Raw genomic sequence first — 21,763 nt, forward strand, 5'->3', positions numbered from 1 at the left:
TGAGGAGACGACTGTGGGCCACAAATGGTGCACCTGTAGGCTTTCTTTACATGCCCAGGCTGGGCCTGGCGAGGAGGGGCCGCAGAGGGAAGGACCCTCAGCCACCATAGCGGGAGGCACCGGGGAGCCAGCCCGGGCCGTGGGGACTGGGGGCTCTCTCCGGAGGAGTTAACTCCAGGCTGGCGAATTGGCCAGGCCTCCGGGGCTCCCCGTGCTCCCCAGCTCCCGACGGCTCACCGCAGGCACTGACGTCCCAGTTAGGAGCACGATCTGGGGGACCCGGTCTCCGGGTGGGCCACCTTTGCGTTCCCCGTGGGGTCTCCATGCGGGGATGCTCACTCGGTGGGCGAGGGAAGAGACAGGAAGGGAGGAAAGAGATCGCTTAAACCTACACTTATGTAGCTAAGAGTTGAAAAGTCTTCAAGCAGAGTGTCCAACAGGAGGGCTTAGAGTTTCCAGTTCTGTCCCAGTTTTCCACTCCCGGCCGCGGGGGCCGGCCTCCGTCACAGCCTCTGTCCATCACCAAGTGCCACCTTGTCTCCGATGCCTCTGCTCCAGGCGCTGCTGCTTCTGAGCTGGGCCTAGACTTTTGAAGGTTTGCGGACCACGCTTCCCCGCCTTGCCCCTAGGCAGAGCAGACTCCCCCTGGCCCCATGCTACCCGCCTCCCGAGAGCCCCCAGTGATGCTGTCGCCGCACCTGCCTCTCCTCTCTCACCCCTGCACTTGTGCCCCTGGACCACTTATCCACCTCAACAGCTGACCTCACACCTCGACTCGTAAACTAATGTCACACTCTGCCTGCTCTTGGAAGACAAGGCCACGAGTTGTATTCACTTCTGCACCTCCACGTGTTACCTGGAAAAGGGCCTCCAATAACAGGCGTTCAACGAATGACCACATTATTTCGTTAATTTGACGAGAAGACGCTGAATTAATGAAACCAAAATAAATGTGTTGATGATCTGGTAAAACACTAGCATGATGGGGGGCTGAGTGAAGAATGCAAGGAGTCCTCTGCACAACTTGCCTGTAAATCTGAAGTGATTTCCCAAAACAGTTTAAAAATCCCACCCATGAGATCAGGAAATAGGTGAGCACACACATGCACGCGCACGCACAGCACAAGGCAGAATAGTAATGAGCGTATGGAACTCAGTGCTCCTCCATTTAAATACTTCATTCGAGAGTCTGGAAAGCTGAACGACTACCCAATAAAAGTGCGGGAGGCACAGGCTGGTGTTCGTCAAAACACATCACATGTTCTGTTTTAATATCCAGTTTTGCGTCAGCCCGTGTCCCTAAGGGTATGTCTCTAATTTCCGCTTATTCTTTTTCTTAAATGTTTATTTATTTTTTGAGAGACAGAGACAGAGCATGAGCGGGGGAGGGGCAGAGAGCGAGGGAGACACAGAATCCGAAGCAGGCTCCAGGCTCCGAGCCGTCAGCACAGAGCCCGATGTGGGGCTCGAACTCATGCACCGCGAGATCACGACCTGAGCCGAAGTCGGACGCTTAACCGACTGAGCCACCCAGGTGCCCCTGTGCCCAATATTTTAAAAGATAAAGATGAAGCTTATCAAAAAAACTTGTAATAGCTTAGTCTTTGAGCAAATACTACCCTTTCACCTCATATTTCCCTGATTTCTTCTTTTTTAAAAATGCTTGTTTTTATTTTTGAGAGATGGGGCGGTGGGGGGGGGGGGGGAGAGGAGAGAGAGAGAGAGCACAAGCGGGGAAGGGGAAGAGAAAGAGGGAGACAGAGGGTCCGAAGCAGGCTCTGCACTGACAGCAGCGAGCCCAATGTGGGGCTCAAACTCACGGGCTGTGAGATCACGACCTGGCCGAAGTCGGATGCCCAACTGAGCCCCCCAGGCGCCCCTCCGCTTATTCCTTTGAGGAAAAGGTCTTACTAGCCCACCTCCTTTGCTGTGACTCTTCGTCTCTGAAGCCACTGGGAAAGGAAGGCCCGGCTGTGAGGTCTTTCCCATGTTCATCAAGCCGGCTAGGACTCCAAAAAAGAAATAAGGGGAAAAGTTAAAGGTCTTGCTTTCGTTCTCTTTATTGGTGTGTTGAAAGTCAGGCGGATGGCTTATGTGGTGCTATAAAATCCCGGCACATGTGGTCTGTGCTCGGGAAGGTGGGATTTGAGCAACGTGCCCTCGTTTTGATGTGAACCGTGTCTTCCCTGCAGCCGCGAGAAAGTAAACTACCGGTTATCTCTTGTTTGCTCGTAGGCCAATGTGCTTTGTCAAGCAGCTCGAGATCCCTCACTACGGCTACAGAAACAACGTCCCCACGACCACGCCTCGCTCCAACCTGGCCAAAGAGCTAGAGAAATATTCCAAGACCTCGTTTGAGTACAACAGTTACGACAGCCATACTTACGGCAAGCGGGCCATAGCCCCCAAGGTGCAAACCAGGGATATATCCCCAAAGGATATGATGGTAGGAGGTGCACACTCTTATACACGAGAGTCACGCTTGCCGTTAATAATGTTGTTGTTGTGTCTATCCGTTCCCTGCACACTGGTCGAGCATGTGGTCCCTTGGGTACCAAAGAAAAGCATGCCCACCTGGGCGCACCTGTGTGCTCACGGGTGTGGGTGAGCGGGAGCCCTGCGGGAGGGAGAAAGCCGCCCTTCCCTCGGGGTTTCCAAGGCAATGCATTCTGGCCGCTTTCAGATGCGGACAGAGCGAGCCTTTGGCCTGTCTGCATTCGGCTGTGCTGCTGCCGCGTCCTTAGGTTCATGAACTGCCTCTAGTCGATGGCCCCAACGCAGAGAAGCCTGGGAGAGCCGGAAGTAGCCCCCAGCACCAGCACTCTGCAGTCATCTCAACCTTGGATGCACATTAGATTCATCTAGGGAGATTTTAAGACTTCTATTGTCCGGGATGCACCCCAGACCAATTAGACCGGAATCCCCGGGGGCATTGCCTGTGCGGTGACATTTTCTAAGTAGCCAGTGATTCCAAGGTGCATCCAAGGGCACACGATTTCTACCGGTGTCACCCAGCCTCTTTCCAGCAGGCACCGGCCCTGGCCTGTTCCTCCACCGCGAGTGGGGCCAGGCAGGGCCGCCCCCTGTGACCTAGCGACCATGCATCCGCCAGAAACAAAGAGCAGGTAGAACAGATGAGATGCCACCTCCTCAGGAGGGGGAAGCTTCCTTCCTCTCGCGGGTTCTGGGCCCTCTGCCAGGGGCGTGAACTAGTTGCCTTCGGTTCCCACTGCTAACATGGTAAGTCGTTGAACCAGAGGGACCACTGCGTTTCTCTGACACCATGTATTTATCCGACCGCAACTCTGCTTGGAATTCTAGGATATATACGGACCGAGTTGGCAAGCGTTTCCGACTAAGATGTGGGTTATAGGAGTTCTGATGACTTATAAGTCTTATCTTGGTGTTCTGTAGCGGAGGCAAGGAGATGGGCCTTTAAAGATCTTTTAACTCCTCTCTGAAAAAGATCTTTAATTAAAATCACAGCACACAAAAAAGTTCATTTCGATTGAACGCTTGGGGAGTTCCAAAACCTCTTTACAATTCAGTGTGAGTTGCTGCGCATGTGTCTAAGTTATGGTAGTCATTCTTTGCCTTAATAACAATTAATATGCATAGTGAATGAAATTTAGTATTTCCTAGATGTGTTGCATATTGATTATCCTTGTGCGTATCGATTCTCAACGTAGAGGAAGAAAAATGTAGGTGAAGAAAAGGGAGTGTCTTAGGGTATAACAGAAAATAGTTATTTTTGTTCTGTTTATTTTATCCTAATGATTTGCCAATTTCTGGTTTGTGAGAATTTTATCCATGTGATTGCAAAGGAAGGAGCAAAAAAACTGAACCCATGCCATCAGGGTTCCGCTTACACGATTTCCGATTCAGTGACATCTCACGGTGACTGGAGAAGGAGCTCCTCTGGAAGCCTGTCTTCCCGCACCTGCTTGCCACACCTGTTGTTATGTGTGGCCTGATTTCCTTAACCTCATAGTTATGGTTGCACTTTGGGTGAGGTCACGACCAGTAGAGCACATTTTCCTGCGCCAGACGTCAAACCTACTCGGGCGTATTCTCGGCTGTTCCGTTTAGGAGCTGCGTGGTGTGGGGCAGATAATCTTCCTGGGTGTTAGTTAGTGGTTAGTCCGTGAGTTAGTGGCCCACCCCAGGGACCTCACAGAGCTGTTGTGAGAATTGGCTACAGCTCTAGAGAGTTGGACAGACATTTGATCGTTGGCATTCATTCTCACCGAGCCTGAAAACACCTGTTGTCAGAAACCAGGGCTGAGCCATGCTCTTCAGCTGGCCCACAAGGAAGCAAGAATACAGAAGAAAAACCTCAATATTACATCTTTAAGAAGGGAGAAAAAAGCAAAAGAAAGGCAGTCTTTCACCACAATTTACCAAGAAAAGCATCGGTGACTCCATGTTTTCCTTACACTAGATTCATCTGACAGACTTTTAAAACATCAAAGAAAGTGTCCATTAAGGATGAGGCAGGTCAGTTTTCTTGATGGGATAGAGCTGAGAAGAGCCTTCCCTGGACCTCTGCACCACAGAGCAACTGTAGTCTGTGGTCCCTACAAGAGCGTCCTCCCTGGGACTTGCTGCAGGTGCAGAGAATTGAGTCATTGCTCTTGAAGAATAACCATGAAATGAGCCTATTGTGAGGAGAAGCATAACGTGTGGGAGGAAGGGGCAGGACCATGGAAATGCCAAACAGGAAAAAAGAGTAGGACCTTTCTCTCCAGTGTTTGGATATCATGACTTAGGTCCCACCACCTGTGATCAAAAACACTCAACACACATTGATTTAGTTGCCTGCATTCTTCCAGACACTGGCTAGTTGTTATCTGTCTTTCTGTCTATCTGTCTATCCACCCATCCACCCATCCATCCGTTTGTTCATCCACCCATCCATCCGTCTGTTCATCCATCCATCCATCCATCCATCCATTCGTCTATCCATCCATCCATCCATCCATCCACATTCATCCACTCATCTGTCTATCATGTATCATCTATCTATCTCTTCTTTCCCTCTGGATGTCAAGTTTCAAGGAAGAGCTTGAGAACAAATGGAAGGCAGTGAAACACACACTCATGCAGACAATGAAGGAAGGAATCCATTCTGGAGGAATTAGCATGAGCTTTATTGAAGTGGCAAACCTTACACTTGATCATGAGCTTGAGTACAAGTTATACAAAGACAGAAGCCCCATGGGCTGGTAGGAATGGCCAGTGGCCTGGCAAGGTGCCTGAAAGTAGGAACAGGCAACTGTGGAGAGGGCGACGAGATGGCTGTGTATCACCCACTGTGCCAAGGAGCTTGGGGTTCTCTCTCATAAGGCTTGAAAGTCTATGTGCAGGGCATTCAAGGAGGGAAAGTGGGAAAGAACGTGGGGCTCCTGCACATGTGTGTCGGCCCTGCCCTCTCCCATGGGCACCAGGCTGGCATCTCCCCTTAACTGTTTGTTACCATGAGCTGAGAATGGCTCTAATATGTTTAAATTGTTGGAGGGAAAGGAAGAATTTGTGACATCTAAAAATCATGTGACATTCAAATTTCGGCGTTCATAGGTAAAGCTGTACGGGCCCCGGCCACCCTCATCTGTTTGGCCCGTGACCACTTTCGCACAACGGCAGAGCTGAGTGCTTCTGCCGGAGACCACGGGGCCCACGACACCTAGACTACTGTCTGTCCGGTGTTTTACAGGAACAGCTGCCAACCCCAGGCTAAGACATCTCCACTCTTGTCTCTGGGCAACTTATCACGGCCCCAAGCTCTGTCCAAACCCATAGTCGCCAGAGCCCCCGTGGGCTCCCACCACGAGCCTCCCTTTGTATTGCTGCCAACTCCCAAGTCCTCCAAGCTAAGCGCTTAGCGATCAACTGGACTTTCTCTTTGCTCCTCAGACTCAGTACCACCCCAATGTGCTCAACCTCCCGCCTTCCACCCTGCCTGGGCCCCCCCCCGGCTGGCGGAGCTGCTTGGATGGCCGTCTGGGGTGAATCCTCAGGAGCCAGACCCTCCAGGCCTCCTCGCTGCTGCCCCCAGCCAGCTCTCCCCGGAAGGCCCCCGTCCTGCCCGCGCCTGGCCGCGGGCTCCCCCAGGGCCAGTCGCTCCCAGGGCCTCTCCTGCTCTCAGCGCTCTGACTCGACCCGGCCGGCACTAATCAGCCCTCCTCCTAACTTCACGAGGTCACTTGCGCAGAACCGGACAACTGTCCTCGGCCCACGTGCAGCTCTGGGCCCCACGCGTGGCAGTTCGGGGTAAACAGCTGATCTTCCCACTGGACCGGAAGCGCCCGTGCCGATTCAAACCTCACAGTGCCGGGGCCGGCCAGGCAGACCGGGGCCATGCAGAGAACAGCACCTGACTGCATGGGTGAGCGGGAAAATGGAGAGTCCCAACTGGGATCCGATGCTTTAAGTAACGTGAGCGAACGACGGGCAGACCTCCTCTAGCGGGTTCTCGCCAAAAAGCTCCTTTCCCACGTATCCTCTGCGTCTGTCTCCGTGTGCTCAAGACGATGCTGACTTACGTCGACACTGTGAGAGTCAGCGCCGTGAATCAGGGTGTGCGGATGCCTGAACGCAGCCAGGCTGCCGGCTGCCGGCTCCCAGCCCGCGGGTGAAGCCTCAGGAGGCGAACGTCTGGACTATGCTCTTTATGTCTGGTTTTCGTAAGGATGCATCGGTCTGTTCCTTTACGTCAATACATCAGAAGGTGGGCGTTCCTGGAGGAAGGAGGCACGCACTTAGCACAGGGTCACCAGAAGGCTCTGGTTGGAAGCTGGTTGCTTTTACTTTCCAACTGGTCACATTTAGTCAGTAGAAATCCCACGGAGTCTTTCTTTGTCCCGCCAGAGAGGGCAGAATCCTCGAAGAGGGGTCTCAACGCGGGGTGGGGCCTGGCTGGCTGCCGCGGTTGCCGCGCGTGGTGATGGCAGTCTCGTGGGAAAGTGTGCACCCCGTAACCTCCAGTGACAGGCCGACACGCGGAGGGACACTGACAGATTCTGTCTGCTGACTGACTGGGAAGGGCAGCGCATTTGGTCGTGGTCAGCGGTCAGCGTCGCCGGCTTTGCGAGCATCCCACGAGTAGGAGCCACGTGCCCGGAAGACTTGAAGTCCACACTCTTGTCTTCGTTTTGAATGAAAGGAGGAAGGAGGGGTCACGCTTACTAGGAGGCCGCACATGACGTGGATGCCTGTCCCAGGACTTCTCCTGCGCCAGGCCCATCGGCAGGTGGCCCCCAGGCCAGTCACGGCTAGGATTCTGCCCCGACCCCAGAATTCAAGATTCCAACGTTTGCTGCCATTTGCCGTATGAACACGTGTCCTGCCTACTTTCTTTTAGAAATTGAAATTTGCTCCTTTCACCACGAAGTGGCCTTTTCTCTCACGTACGTGCACCACATTTCTTTCCTGAGCCAGCGGTTAACCCTCGCTAGGGACAGGAACCCTGATAAATACTATTTCATTTTTCCTACAATTTTTATATCCTTATTGTTATTTATTTTTGAGACAGCGTGAGCAGAGGGGCAGAGAGAGAGGGAGTCCCAAGCAGGCTCCACCCTGAAAACAGCAAGCCCGACCGGGGCTCCGACTCAGGTGCCGTGAGATCATGACCTGAGCCGAAGTCGGCTGCTCAGCCGACCGAGCCCCCAGGCGCCCTGATAGGCCTGTTTTTGTGTCAAAATTGTAAATGGTGTAAAGCCACGACTTCAGCCCAGGCAGAGCGTACCCCAAGCTGCTGTGTCACATGGTTCCCTGTGCCTGAGGCTCAGGTCTGGCACGGGGGGCTGTCTCTCCAGGGAGGGTCTCTGTCGGCTGCCCCTGCATTGCTGCCTCAGCCCCCCAGGCCACTGGCACCCACGGTGTCATCTTCTGCTTAGACAAGCTGCCTTCGCAGAAGAAAGAGGAAGGAAGGTCACATCGCAGACACGCCAACGGGTGTGTGACGAGTCCTCGAGGAGAGAGAGCTGGCCCGCTCTCGTGCCGGGTCCGAGTGTGTGCAGTCACCCTCTGGTCCACGCAAGGGGACTTCAAACGGCCACCTGCCCGTGCAGCGGCTCTGTGACTCGCGGTGGGGGCCGTGGAGGGGCCCGGTGGCCCTCCGCACCCCAGGGCCCGCGTGCTCTCTGCCAGCATCGCTGTGCGACCCGGGGCCGAGATGAAAGAGGCCTTCGGTCCAAAGTTGCAAGTTCTCAACCGTGAGGCCTTCTTTATTCTGCCACTTGTATCCGAATGAGGTGTTCTGGGCACCCTCGTGCCATTGCTCGCGATGACCGACCGCGCCGGTGCGGGAGGGGGGGTCCGTTGGTCACATCGCCGGGTGTGCCCCTCCCTCCGGGAGGAAAGCGCTGCGCGTGTCCTCCGCGGAGAGTGGCTCCAGGTACGGACCGCTGCTGCCAGCGCTGGACACGCCGGGAGAGCTGGCCGAGTCGCGAGTCGCTTTGGAAAGGACGCGCAAACGTGCGGGTGGGTCGGGAAAGAGCCGCTCGAGGACGGAGCGAGGGACCCCGTGAGGGAGAGGACCGTGGGCATCTCCCGCGCCCCCAGCTTCGCCCTGGGTGACCCCTCACCGCCCAGGACCCCAGGGGAGATCTGGCAGCCTGCAGGTGGACAGACAGCCTGTGGCTCTGCCGCCCCTGGCAATGGCCACAGGGCCCGGACGAATAACCCACAAACGTTTTCCCACCCGCGTGCCAGAGATTCCGAACGAACAAAAGCAACACTCGCTCCCAAGTGGCTGAGCCGTGGGTGGCGCGGGTTGTTCACCAGGGCATCCTGGGAGCCAGGCTCCCCGCGGGTGACAGGAGGCCGTCGCGACGAGGAGGAGGGCCGGTGTGGGGCGTGCGCGTGGCCGCCCTGCCCTGCTCACCTTGGGCTCAGCCCACGGCCTGTGCCATCGTCTGTCCCTTGACATGGCTGGTTCCTCCGTGTGGCTCTTTATTAGAATCACAGGACCAGGCTTTTCCTGAGGAAAGGGGTGTTTGGTCCCCTGAGGAAAGGGGTGTTTGGGCCACCCCCCAAAGCACACAGGCCCCCACCAGGCTGTGCGGTTGCACACAAGACAGCGAGCCCCAGGTGGCCACTGAGGCCCCTCCCGGCCGGAAGGAGCGGCCAGTCTCTGGAGCCATGAGGTCTGTGGGGTCCCCGTGGCCCCCTGAGCCCATGGGCAGTCATGACCGGGACACCCCTCCTCCAGGCTGGAGCAGGCCGGCACGCTGGTCATGCCCTGACATCAGGGGACCCAATCCTAACCAGGTGTGCGCCTCTAAATGGATTGGGGGGTGGCCACCGCAGCCACGTGTGGCCGGCCAGAGAGCCGCGTGCGTCTCCCCTGCCGCCCCCCGCCCCCCACGCCCGGCTCTGTCCCCGCCGACTTCCCAGGGTCACGGGGGAAAGGCCAGACGGGCTTTTCTCCACCGATCGGCCCCCTCCCCCGCCGCTGGCGCGGGTGTGCCCCGGGCCGGCGGGAGGGCAGCGGTGCGGGTGGCGGGGCGCGCGGGGGCCCCGCTCTGCCGTCGCCCCGTTGGCGGGGACCCGAGTCACCCCCGTCCCCGTGTCTCCCCAGCGAAGCGGTACTGCAAGAACGCCAGCCCCAGCAGCAGCACCACCAGCAGCTACGCGCCCAGCAGCAGCAGCAACCTGAGCTGCGGGGGCGGAAGCAGCGCCAGCAGCACGTGCAGCAAGAGCAGCTTCGACTACGCGCACGACATGGAGGCGGCGCACATGGCCGCCACGGCCATCCTCAACCTGTCCACGCGCTGCCGGGAGATGCCGCAGAACCTGTCCACCAAGCCGCAGGACCTGTGCGCCGCGCGGGTACGCGACCCCCCCCCCCCCCCCCCCCCCCCGCCCCGCCGGGAGCCCGCTGCCGGGCCGTGCGGCGCGCCCCCGGCGCTCCCACCCCAGCGGATCCCGCCACAAAGCGCGCGTCCCGGCGCCGCGCCCCCCGGAGCCCGCGCGCCCCCGGCGCTCCCTGCCCCACAAAGCGCGCGACCTAGCGGAGCCCCAAGCGTGGCTTTGCCGGGAGCGGCTTCACTCGCACGCGTCCCAGGACGACCCGCTCTGTGACGCGGGGGGCGGGGAGGGGGGCACGCGCAGGCCTGGTAGAGTAACGTGTGCGTGGACCCTGCCCTTAGGACCCAGGGGCGTTTCTGGAAACAGGACAGCCAGTGCCCTCACGCCGGTTCAGTGGCCACAGGGACAGTAGGAAACTGAGCCCTGAACACCAGGAGGGTCGGGTGGCCCCGCTGTCAAATCAAGCACAGGACTGTCCCTTCGCTCCCAGGGGGTCACTAGTATCAGGGAAGAAAGAAAGTAGAAATCCAGTCTCCGCTGGGACTGCCACGCATCCCGGCTGGCTTTCATTAGCGCGGAGACGTCTGTTCGCAGGGTTTGTCACCTTGCTGACGTGGGGGCAGGACAGTCCCTCAGGCTGCCGCAGAGCGGAGGGTGCCACCTGGCGGGGGCCACTCCGTCACCCCTTCTCCTGTACTAGCGCAGCCGGCCATGCACCCTGAGCACTCAGACCTGAGGGGACTCCTTACGAGTGCTTGTGATGCGTATGAATGGAGACAGGCCAGTAACTTCATGTTTTGCAAATGCTTTCTTTACTCTTTTTTTTTTTAATGTTTATTTATTTTTGAGACAGAGAGAGACAGAGCATGAACGGGGGAGGGTCAGAGAGAGAGGGAGACACAGAATCCGAAACAGGCTCCAGGCTCTGAGCTGTCAGCACAGAGCCCGACGCGAGGCTTGAACTCACGGACCGTGAGATCGTGACCTGAGCCGAAGTCGGACGCTTAACCGACTGAGCCACCCAGGCGCCCCGCTTTCTTTACTCTTAATATTTTTATTCCACGATTATGGAGAAGTGTCAGGGGCGTGCGATTTCTGTGGTGATCAGGGCTGCTAAAATTCAAGGCTAGCATGGACGGGCTTCCCTGGCAAGGAGGAAAAAAAAAAAGACAGTAACCCCTTCGGATTTTGTTTCACTTTATTAAACCTAAGACTGAGAGAATTAACTCCAACATTATGAAGGCTAAATTAGTAGGAGAGCTTGAAAGCTGGAGTGCTCACGGACAGGAAGAGCACAGACAGAATCCCGCTCGGTAATTTATCAAGGTAGCAGCCTGGATGGGCCGACGTCCGGGCAGCTTCCCTCCGCTGTGACGTCCAGAGGAAAGAGCTGCCAGACGCTGGGGTAGGCAGCAGCTTTCACGCCAGCCTGAAACCCGAATTTTGCTCAAGAGAGTGTAACTCTCCGGGAACAGAAGCGGAGGGTGGTTGGCGGTATTTCTCGCTCTGCCCTTCATGTGTCCTTCCTTGCCTCCCTCCTCCGGAGAGGCAAGGTCTGAAGACTTCTTCGTCTGTTTCAAAGCATCATTTAAAAAAAAAAAAAACAAAAAAAACCCTCACCCTGTACTTCTTTATTTTTTTAAGACAGTTGTCTAAATTTCGGGCTTGCTGAAACGCAGAGTAGGTCAGACTGGAATCACTGGACTAGAGGTCATTTGAGCTGTGATTGCACACCTCCCTCCCTTAAGGTGGAAAGGCTGTTCATCGCAGCATTTCTTATTGGAAAGTAAATTCTGGCTCCTTCTCCCTCGCCCTCCATGCCTCTGACTGGTCTGGTCTCCTCCTCTCCCGGTCTTGAAGTATTTGCATCGGTGAAACTGAAGGAGAATTTTTAAGCGTAAACACACATCTATCCCTGATCTCTTAAACGGTATTTGAGCTGGAATAGAGTGGAGATTAGGCATGATTGTCTTCCGGCCAGGCTTATTTCTAAAAGCAGAGGGGAACTGCAGAAAAGAGAAGATAAAGAGAAGCGGTGAGTGGTAGACAAATAAATAAGAGCTAGATGGACAGGTCGCAGGTCACCAACAGGTGAATAGATGCACGCACCTGCCATCCAATGTCGCGGCTAAGTGCGGGACAGCAGACATGTCCCCAGGGCACTGCTTCGCTCACCTCGGGAGCCCATGCGCGGGAGACCCCAGGAGGAATCCGCGTCTGGATTCTGCACTGGCCGAAGGCAGGGCTGTGGCTGGCGGTGGAGCCGCACGGTCACCGTGTCTCTCTGTCCGGCAGAACCCCGACATGGAGGTGGATGAGAACGGGACTCTGGACCTCAGCATGAACAAGCCACGGCCGCGGGAGAGCTGCTGCCCGGTCCTGACGCCCCTGGAGCCCATGTCCCCCCAGCAGCAGGCGGTGATGGGTGGCCGGTGTTTCCAGCTGGGCGAGGACGACTGCTGGGAGCTGCCCGTGGACTACACCAAGATGAAGCCCCGCAGGGCGGACGGGGGCGACACCAGCGAGGCCCCTGTACGTCCCCCCCACCTGCCGGCCGGCTCGGGGCGCGGGGTCGGGCGTCGGCGGGCACCCGCGGGGTGACCTCAGCTGACTAGGGCTGACCACGCGCTTCGTGGACCAGGGAGAGATTTGTCACTGACACCGATTCGGTGAAACAAACCCCGGGGTCTTTTTGAGCGTGAATCTTATTTTCCAACAAGTGCATTTAGTTACAAACGATTTCTCTAAGAAAAGACGTCAACAGCCAGCCTGTCCCTTTTTCTGGGTGACATGTTGCTATGATGCATGGTTTTCCCTGCAGATAGAGAATCCTAAGGAGAGTGTTAAGTACCTAAATGGTTAATTGTGTGCTGTTAATTAGCTAGCTCTTTGACGCGAAGGCTCGTGCCTATTCCCAGAGAAACCTAAAATATTCAGAAGAGTATATTCCAGCCCTGAGAAGTCGCTTTAGTAGAATCGCCTGAATCTTCCTTGACTGCAGTATTGCTAAAACAGCTATGTCAGGAACATACTTTTGAAGTACGGTGACCGGAAATTGTAGCTTTCCTGTGGAGACTTTCCTAAGCCAAATGGCACAAAGTGCAGAAGCAGGTACCAGTAATTTATATGGAATGTATTTTCAGCATCCCCAGACCCCAAAAATAACCTCTCAGGCTTTTCTCAACCCGAGGACACACTTTGCGAAAGGGAAATGGCCTGAAACGAAGCCCAGGTGCTCACCGCACAGGCACAGGTCGGGGCCCTGGAGCCGGGCGCCGAGACGCTGCTGAGTGGGCCCTCGGGGGCGGGAGCGTGCCCGGGTGCGAGCCGCCGCTCCGACGGCTCTCCGCAAAACCAACACCGAGCGCTATTGCGTTTCTCGCCTCTTTTCCTAGAAGCACGAATCCTCTTTGGCTTCTTTCTGTTAGCAGAAGCAGGTACTAATGTGGGTCTTTCATGAGAGCAAAGTGGTGTGACGCGCGCTTTCGCCAAGTGGGGGAGACCCGTAGTCACAACGTTCACACTCAAGTTCCCCAAGTCGTGAAAATAGCCTTGAAGCTGAGAAAAGAAGCGAAGAAAAGGTTGTTCTTTATTGTCCCGGCTTTTTCTCCAGGGTTCAGTTCTGAAAATTATGACATCTTCTTTAGCCACTGGAAAATGAAAATCCTTTTTGAATACAAGAGGGAGACCACCATCAAAGCAATAGCTTCTTAGGGAAACAAGGAAGTGCAGAAAAAAAGGGAACATTAGCTATTTGTAAGAATTGGCAGAAAAGGCACCCGGCTATAAGGCCATTTCATCTCAAAGCCTATCGTCTTTATTCTTCAAAAATGATTAAATTTGATTAAACTGAAGCCACGCATTGCCAAAGAATAGAGTCTGAGTGGCAAAAGCTAAATTCCAAAGTATTCTTTTCTCTCCTACGGTGTTAAATCATCACCACCAAATAAGGCGTGATGGTTGAGTCTCCGAATTTATTTTAATTAAAATTAAGCCCTCCTAAACCGACAGAAGTGTTTTCATCATACAGACCGTCCCAGAAGGAAAAAGTACTCGCGAGCATTCACAAGACACGTTTGCTGAGTACTGCCATCTATAGGCATTTCTTAGTTAGCGCAAGGGGACCCGCTTACCCAGGAGGAGACGCTTTCTGTTGAAAAAGAAAATGTTGCAAAGAGTAACTGAGAACTACAACCTTAATCTCAGTTGGTCTTCCCTCGCCTTGGGACTTAACGCACACGCGCAGAATGCTCACCGATGGTCGGAATAACTCTCGTTCTAGAACACGTGTAGGGTCAGTGTTTAAGCTTAGCAGGTCAGTGTCGGACGCGGGTGCCGGACAGCAACAGGTGCTTGCTGGGCATCGAGTGAGAAAGGCCAACGAAGAAACAGGGTCTCTGGTTTCCGAACCATGTGTCTGTCCCTCTTATTAGCACCCCAACAGAAATATCGAGTGAGGCCCTGCCCCCCGACAGGTGACCGTGAATTTAGAAGTTTAGAGCGGTAGGTGAGCGGCTACGGTCCGCTCGGAAAGCGATAGTCTTTGAACAGAGCCCCGCTCCGCGCTTGCGGCAGGGGCCTCATCCGGACAAAGGCGTGGAATACCTTTAAAGGGACAGCGGTGGGAGGGGAGGAAAACGCAGAGGCGGCCGGCGTCCCGGCGGGACGCGTCTGCGGTCGGTCTGTCACACTGTCGTCTGTGCGGCCCTGAAGCTGTGTTTTGCCCGCAGCCGGAAGACTTGGACCCATTCCAGGAGGCTCTGGAGGAGAGAAGGTACCCGGGAGAGGTGACCATCCCCAGCCCCAAGCCCAAGTACCCCCAGTGCAAGGAGAGCAAAAAGGACTTAATAACGTAAGCATAACTCCAGGCGAGATGCCTGCTCTTCTCGACTGTCCCTTTCTTTGGCTTATTTTTAAAAACCGATCTGTACATGCCTTGCCGTTTGAGCATGCGACGTTCGCAGCATATAAATGTCTCAAACTGCCAGTTCAGGGGAGCGAGAAGCCGCGTGGCTTGCTTGTTCCCAGGACGCTCTGTGTGATGGAGACGCCTTCTACCATTTGGTCCGTGCCGTTTTTGCAGCTTCCCTCAGGGCGCTTAACCCCCTCACAGACATTGCAGCTAAACTGGAAACAATGAAACTTTCTTAAAGTTTTTTTTTTTTTTTAAACCTACTTACTATTTTGGCTGTTTTTGTTTTTGTTTGGTGGCAGATGTCCAACACCAAGGTGTGATGGGAGTGGTCATGTGACTGGTAATTACGCCTCACATAGAAGGTGTGACTTCATTTTTTCTCATGGTGGATTCTGTCTTTTCAATTTATTGTTTTCAGCTTACCTCAACAATGCTGTCAAAGTAAAAACGTCGAATTACGTGTCAACCCTCTAAGTGCTCTATGTTGACCTATAAAATCGTGCTTGATTTATGTGTTGTATAGTGTCTTTTACATTCGGATAAACCACCTCGATTTGGAAAATTCTTTACAAACATTTAAACCAAAGAGCGCAAACATTTCGTATTCTTTTTCAAAAATCGTTTATTAACAGACCTGTTTGCTTCAATGAAGACGTAAACATGCCAAGTTAATTATACCAAAAAAAAAAAATTCAATATACAGCACTTGCCCCATCGCTTTTCTGCATTAAACTTTTTAGTTTCAACTTTATGTTGTGTTTGTCCGGGAGCGTAAGCTGGTGGGAGCCGCTACTCACCTGACTCTCTGGCCTGTCTTACAGTCTGTCCGGCTGCCCCCTCGCTGACAAAAGCATTCGAAGCATGCTGGCTACCAGCTCACAAGAACTCAAGTAAGATTTAACGAAAATCATTCTTTTAAAAATCTCTGCACCTAGTAGTAACGAAATGGGTGTGTCACATGTAAAGGAAAGTGTCTTTAAGAAAATCACCTGCGCCCGCAGTGCCTGGACAGCACACACGACCGGGTCCTCGGGATTTCGGTCACCTTTCCGGACAGTCTCTCTGCCTCTTGCTTCTCATTTGTCTCTAGCTCTCTCATGCCATAGCCTTTCTGTCCTGAATTTTCGCAGGCATAAGTAGTTTCTCTCCTGATACACACGCACACGGAAAGGAAGTTTGACAGAGGTACTCAAGCTTTTAGGAAATGATTATAACCTAAAAGATGAAAAACTGGTTTTTTAGCAGTCGCTAGTTAATACGATCATTTAAAATATGGGCATTTAAATAGCACTGATGACAAGGACTCACACGACAGTAGCCAATTCCCTAGGCATGCTGTGGTCATAGTTCCAAAGACTCTAGGACAGCGTCACCTCACCGATGGGTCCAGCCAGGAGCTCGCCAGCACTCAGGCACACACACCTCCAGCCGCTCGCTCTCCCTCTCCCCTGTGCCTGTAACTCTTTCTATACTTTAAGCATAAATCTGATCGCTTACATTTATTTCCCCAGACTAAGGTTTCTCTTCTTTGAAAATGCAGAACCACATTCAGTTCCGACACAAGTTTTGGAAGGAGTCAGTACAAGTCATAGAGAGTGCGTGAAAGTCTCCGGCGCTCTGATCGGAGGAGACACGATTCCTTCTCCAAGGATCCCACCCCACACCTGTCCCACTGTGCTACACCAGGCCTGTCTCAGAGTGTAGGGCTCTGTTTCACATCGTGTCATTTTTTGCAGGATCCCTGTCCAAGGCCCTAGCGCCATAGATCACCTGCTCATGTTCAGTGACCTCCTGAACTAGCCCTTCCATCACGAGACTCTTGGCGTTTTCTTCATGGCGTGTAAACACCCGGAGGGCATCCTCTTACTTAACGGCTTTAAAGTCTAGTGTCGTCCACGCAGTGCCTAATGGACAAATAGCTTTTAGAACCTCAGAACGGACAGGTGCAAGAACACCTCAACCTACTTTGTTAAGACATCCTTTCTCACAGCTTAAAGCCTTATTTCCCTCATGATCAAAACGTGACTAACTGCACATGGAACGTGGCCAACACATCAGACCATGGCACCTTTCCTTTGAATTTCTTGATGAGGAATGCTTTGCAAAAGTCTGGCATACGTACACGCAGTTCCAGCAGGCCAGCCGTAAACAAGAAATAGCCCTTGCACAGCTTGTTATCTAGGACTGCTTCTAAGTGGTTAGCGTCTCAACACCCCCAGAGGCCAGAGTAGTTTTCTGAGGGACCTAGGTGTTGTGGGTGTTCGTCCCTTGACTTTGGGCTCGGTTTACGCTGCCCCGAAGCTCCGAGCATAGCCGCCACTTCTCTGGCTTCCGTCCGCATTGTCTTCTTCTCTTCCGTCTCGGAAGGTGGGTGAGGGTCCTCGCCATCCGCGTCTTCAGAGGCAGGCGGTCCGCCCTCCTCGTCCTCCAGGGCAGTGTTGGAGTGGTCCGTTCCCTCCGTGCTGCCTGTTCCTGGATGAGAACTGATCTTCAGGGAGTGATGGCCTTTTCCTAATTGTGGTTCATCTGAAAGCCACGCTCGTTTGTCAGCGTGTCTTTGCAACAACTAAATGCCATTTTGAGCGATCCTTTCTGGGAAATCTAAACTTGACCAGTTTTCTAAAATGGCCCATTTTTATTGGTGGATCTTCAAAACTACGGGTTCCAATTAAATGTCTGCTATAAAAACTCCAATATTTCAGCGACTGAGTTTTACTTGATGATAAGTCTTTCCCACCTGAGGAAACTATAGAATACAATATCTGTTGTCCTGTAACGTCCTATTCGATGATACCCCTCCACTTGTTACCTTTAGTCTGAGTCACGAGGGCCTTGGGGATGGCTTTTCCCTGCATAGGAGCGTAGGTTGATTCCTTAAAGATCTACAGCAGCTTTCTCTAGAACAACTCACGCACCTGCCCCCCTCAACAGATCACATACATCTTCAAATCTTCGAAAGGTTTGGTCAGTCTGTGCTGTGGCAGCTGCTTACGTGACAGAGTGAGATCACACCGTTCATTGTGGGCGCACAATTCTACTTCTTCATTAAGACCTTAGACGGGAGGTGCCAGTACCCTCCCAAAGATTCTCTAGTGTGGAACTTTCTGGAAATGTTTCTCTTGTCACACTTGACACTGAATTTTGGTTGTTGGCCATTAACAGGACGTTTCTGATCATGGAAAGATGAGTTGTGCCAGATAAACTCTTGGTCTTGGATCTTCAAGCGTCTTAAACTTCCTGAGACAACACTTTGCTCCGCTCTTACCCAGGGCAACACATTGGGGATATTCTTTAAAAGAAGTGGGTAATTTTATGTCTAATTATGTGCAATATGTAAACTGAAAATGTATTAAAATGTAACCTGTACGTGAATACCATTCGCACTCTTCAAGGGCTGCTCGCCCTGGTCCCCGGCCCGTGCAGTGTAGACAGCACAGTGTAGGGGCTCAGGAGGGAAGCAGGGGTGAGCCCAGGAAAGCCCGCGTGCCACGTGCACACACTTTTGGGCCGATGTGCCGTGTGTCACATACACATCCTGCAAACCTGCCTCACCGGCCGTGACACTCACTGGGACCCCAGGCTGAAATTAGGGGGGAGGATAGATAGAATTGTTCAAATCAAAGAGACTTTTTGGTGAGGACTCTGCCTAACGCGAGTTCTCATTCTGAAGGGAAGTCCCCTCTCTAAAGATTTCATGGCCAAGAGGACCCGAAGGGACCAACGGGGAAGAGCTTGGAAGCCGCCTCACATCGCTGTCCGCCTCTTTCCTGCGAAGCCGCGTCCTCCCGCCGGGAGCCGTCCGCTTCCAGATGCGCGATCACTGTAGACACGGGCGGCATGTAGGTGCCGTAGCCGTCTGAGCCTCCAATTCGAGCCAAATCAAAACCGATTTCAATCAGAGGCAATTAGCTCTAAAAACGGGCCCCCAAATTGGCTTCCATTTATACTTTGGTTGGCCAAATTTAGATACCTCTTCATTATTTGGATCTTTCTCTTAGCAGCCCCCACCCCTGCCGCTCGTGAGCGTGGTGGGAGAGAGGGTTGTGGGGGCCGCTCACCCGTCCTTCTTGATGCTGGAGGTTCTGGTTCAGCACCATGGGGTGGGGGCCCTGCGTTTTCCTGCATTTCCTGGCGTCTCTGGGCATCTGTCCTAGGTACACAGGAATTGTAACCCCTACATAGGCCACAATTTATTTAAATCAAAGAATTAAAAGTTTGAATTTTGGCCACGATATTATTTTGCTTTGCAAGCTGCTTGTTTCTAGAATGTTCTAGGGCTGGTTTTTTTAGGCAGCAGGAGGATTATTTACTGGGGTCTGATGCAGGCGGCTCGTCCTGAGGCTTCTGTTGTCCGGCATGCACTTTCTCTGGGCACCAGTTCCCGTACGTAATCCTCAGTTCTGTAATGGTTTGTCTTCACGGTTTACAAAAGGGAATGCACAGGGCTTGGTGAATCACAGCTGCCCTCCACGCGGGCCTGGCTTCTCCCACAGAGGGGCGGCCACTGCTGTGTGAGTCCAGCTTCTTGGTGGCCGCAGGGTCGGGCAGGGCTGTAGCCCCACCAGGCCCCTGGTGCGAGAGCAGAGCTCTGCCCACTGGGGTTGAGAGGAGCTCGGGAGCCCCCCCTCCCCACCGCACCTACAAGAGCGCAGCTGATGGGTTGGCGTGTCCCCCGCCCAGGGTGCCTGACGGTTCACAGAGGGCCTCTGCACACACTGCCCCCGGAGAGAAGAGCTGGAGGGGTTCGGCCCATTTTCCGGGTGTGGACACTGAGGGATGGGTGTTTTGGTGGCTAGGCCTGGACCCACGGGCTGTAGGGGGCAGGGACAGCGCTCAGACCGAGTGGGTTTTGCACACGGCGCTGGCCCTCCGCAGATCAGGGGCAATTTAGTGGGAGTGCACGGCTCAGTCCCACCGGCAGCCCCACACGCACAGCAGCCACTCCCCCAGCCCCCCAGGGCTGCGCTGGAGACCAGCCAGGACTGCTGACCTGTACACACGCAGCACACACAGCTGGGGATGTGTCCCGGGCACACACACCCCTAGCTCGGGTTCTGTCTGGGGCACGTGCCCACCGCTCCCCCTGCAGAACGGACCTCAGGCCTCAGGGTGCGACAACCGTACAAGGTCTAGGACGTCCGCTCCCCAGAGGGTTCTGAAAATACCCTAAGACACACGCTTGGCTGCACGTAGATTTTTTTATTTTATCTTAAGTAGGACTGATTTAAAATAAGTTAAATTTAAGAATTATAGGTAAGCATAGCAAACCGAAAATGAGAATGTTTGAGGATGACTCCAGGCATACACAAGCACACACACACAGATGAATACACAGACAGGTGAGCACACACGGATGTACACACAGATGTACACAGATGAACACACAGGTGAACACACATGAGTGAACACACAGGTGTACACATGGATGAACATAGGTGAACACACGGACGTATAAGCGGATGTACACATGGATGAACACAGATAAGCACAGACAGGTGAACACACATGGATGAACACACAGATGTACACACGATGTACACACACAGAAGAGCACACACAGATGAGCATGCACACGGATGAGCACATGGGTGAACACACATGGATGTACAGACAGGTGAACACACACATGATGAACACATAGATGTACACGCAGATATGCACACAGATGAACACACACGGATGAGCACACGTGGGTAAACACACATGGATGTACACACGGATGTACACAGATGAACACATAGACAGGTGAACACACACGGATGAACACACGGATGAACAGGGATGAGTGCACAGACAGGTGAACACACACGGGCGAACACTCAGATGTACACATGGATGAACATAGGTGAACACACAGACGTATATGCGGATGTACACACGGATGAACACAGATGAGCACACAGACAGGTGGACATACATGGATGAACACACAGATGTACACATGGATGTACACACAGATGAGCAGACACAGATGAGCACACGGTGAACACACACGGATGTACACACGATGCATGCACGGATGAACACACAGACAGGTGAACACACACATGATGAACACACAGATGTACACACGGATATGCACACAGATGAACACACACGGATGAGCACACACATGGGTGAGCACACACGGGTGAGCACACACATAACTGAGCATGCACGGGTGAGCACGCACACGGATGAGCACACACAGGTGAGCACACACATGATGAACACACAGATGTACACGTTGATATGCACACAGGTGAACACACACGGGTGAGCACACACACAGATGAACGCACACGGGTGAGCACACACACATAACAGGTAAAGCAAAGCTGTGTGCTCCTCAGCTCACAGCTCATGGAGATTCTCGCTTACGGGGAGGACTACCAGAGTAGCCTCCACTCTCCCGGGAGCACGGACGCTGCCACGGTCAGCACCGCGGGAGGGGGCTCGCTGCCCCGCGTCCTGGGCTCAGTCTCTGCGAGGGAGCCCCCTCCCCACTTCCTTCTCCTGGTGGTCAACGTTACGCCCAGACTATGCAGTGGGCATCCCAGGTGTTTGGACGTGGGCGTACATCTCGTTAACCTCACCGGAGGTCATCCACACACACACCAACCAAAACAAAACCGGAAGCAAACTTCAGTGTCCCATTCCCTTTAGGAAGTGACCTGTGCTTTCCAGAAGCACACCCGGGGCTCTCCGGCAACATCTGGGATGCAGTTCGGGTGTTTGCGTGGGCCTCACTGTCGTTCGGACTTGGTGCCTCAGTGTCCTCCCCTGTGAAATGGGACCGTGCTGGGAGCAGGCACGTAGAGGACGCTCAGTAAACATTATTATCAATGCACAAAAATCACATAGCTCTTTTTAAAATTTGGATTTTGTGAAAATATTAACCAGAATTGAAAGGAGGAGAATGTACAAGTTAATTGAACATTTACTGAATGACTTTGTATCATGAGAACTTTAAGTCACCCCGTAGTCAGTGAGCCTCTAGGTGTGGAGGACATCACGTGTCCTCAAATTCAAACAGGAAAGCCCCTGCTGGTGACA

The 21,763-nt window shown here is 53.6% G+C and overlaps 1 protein-coding gene across 4 annotated transcripts in view; it reads left to right on the top strand.

Moving 5' to 3' along the window:
- MYT1L (myelin transcription factor 1 like) overlaps positions 1–21,763 on the top strand; it is a 142,506-nt gene that overhangs the window by 61,842 nt on the left and 58,901 nt on the right. For all 4 annotated transcript variants that reach the window (XM_042982600.1, XM_042982602.1, XM_042982601.1 and 1 more), the window contains exons 9-13: positions 2,236–2,438; positions 9,572–9,834; positions 12,109–12,345; positions 14,544–14,665; positions 15,550–15,618. In XM_042982600.1, the coding sequence (XP_042838534.1) occupies positions 2,236–2,438; positions 9,572–9,834; positions 12,109–12,345; positions 14,544–14,665; positions 15,550–15,618 (894 nt within the window). The remainder of the gene's footprint in view (positions 1–2,235; positions 2,439–9,571; positions 9,835–12,108; positions 12,346–14,543; positions 14,666–15,549; positions 15,619–21,763) is intronic.

The sequence above is a fragment of the Panthera tigris genome, chromosome A3 (genome assembly GCF_018350195.1).
Source record: "Panthera tigris isolate Pti1 chromosome A3, P.tigris_Pti1_mat1.1, whole genome shotgun sequence".
Lineage (NCBI taxonomy): Eukaryota > Metazoa > Chordata > Mammalia > Carnivora > Felidae > Panthera > Panthera tigris.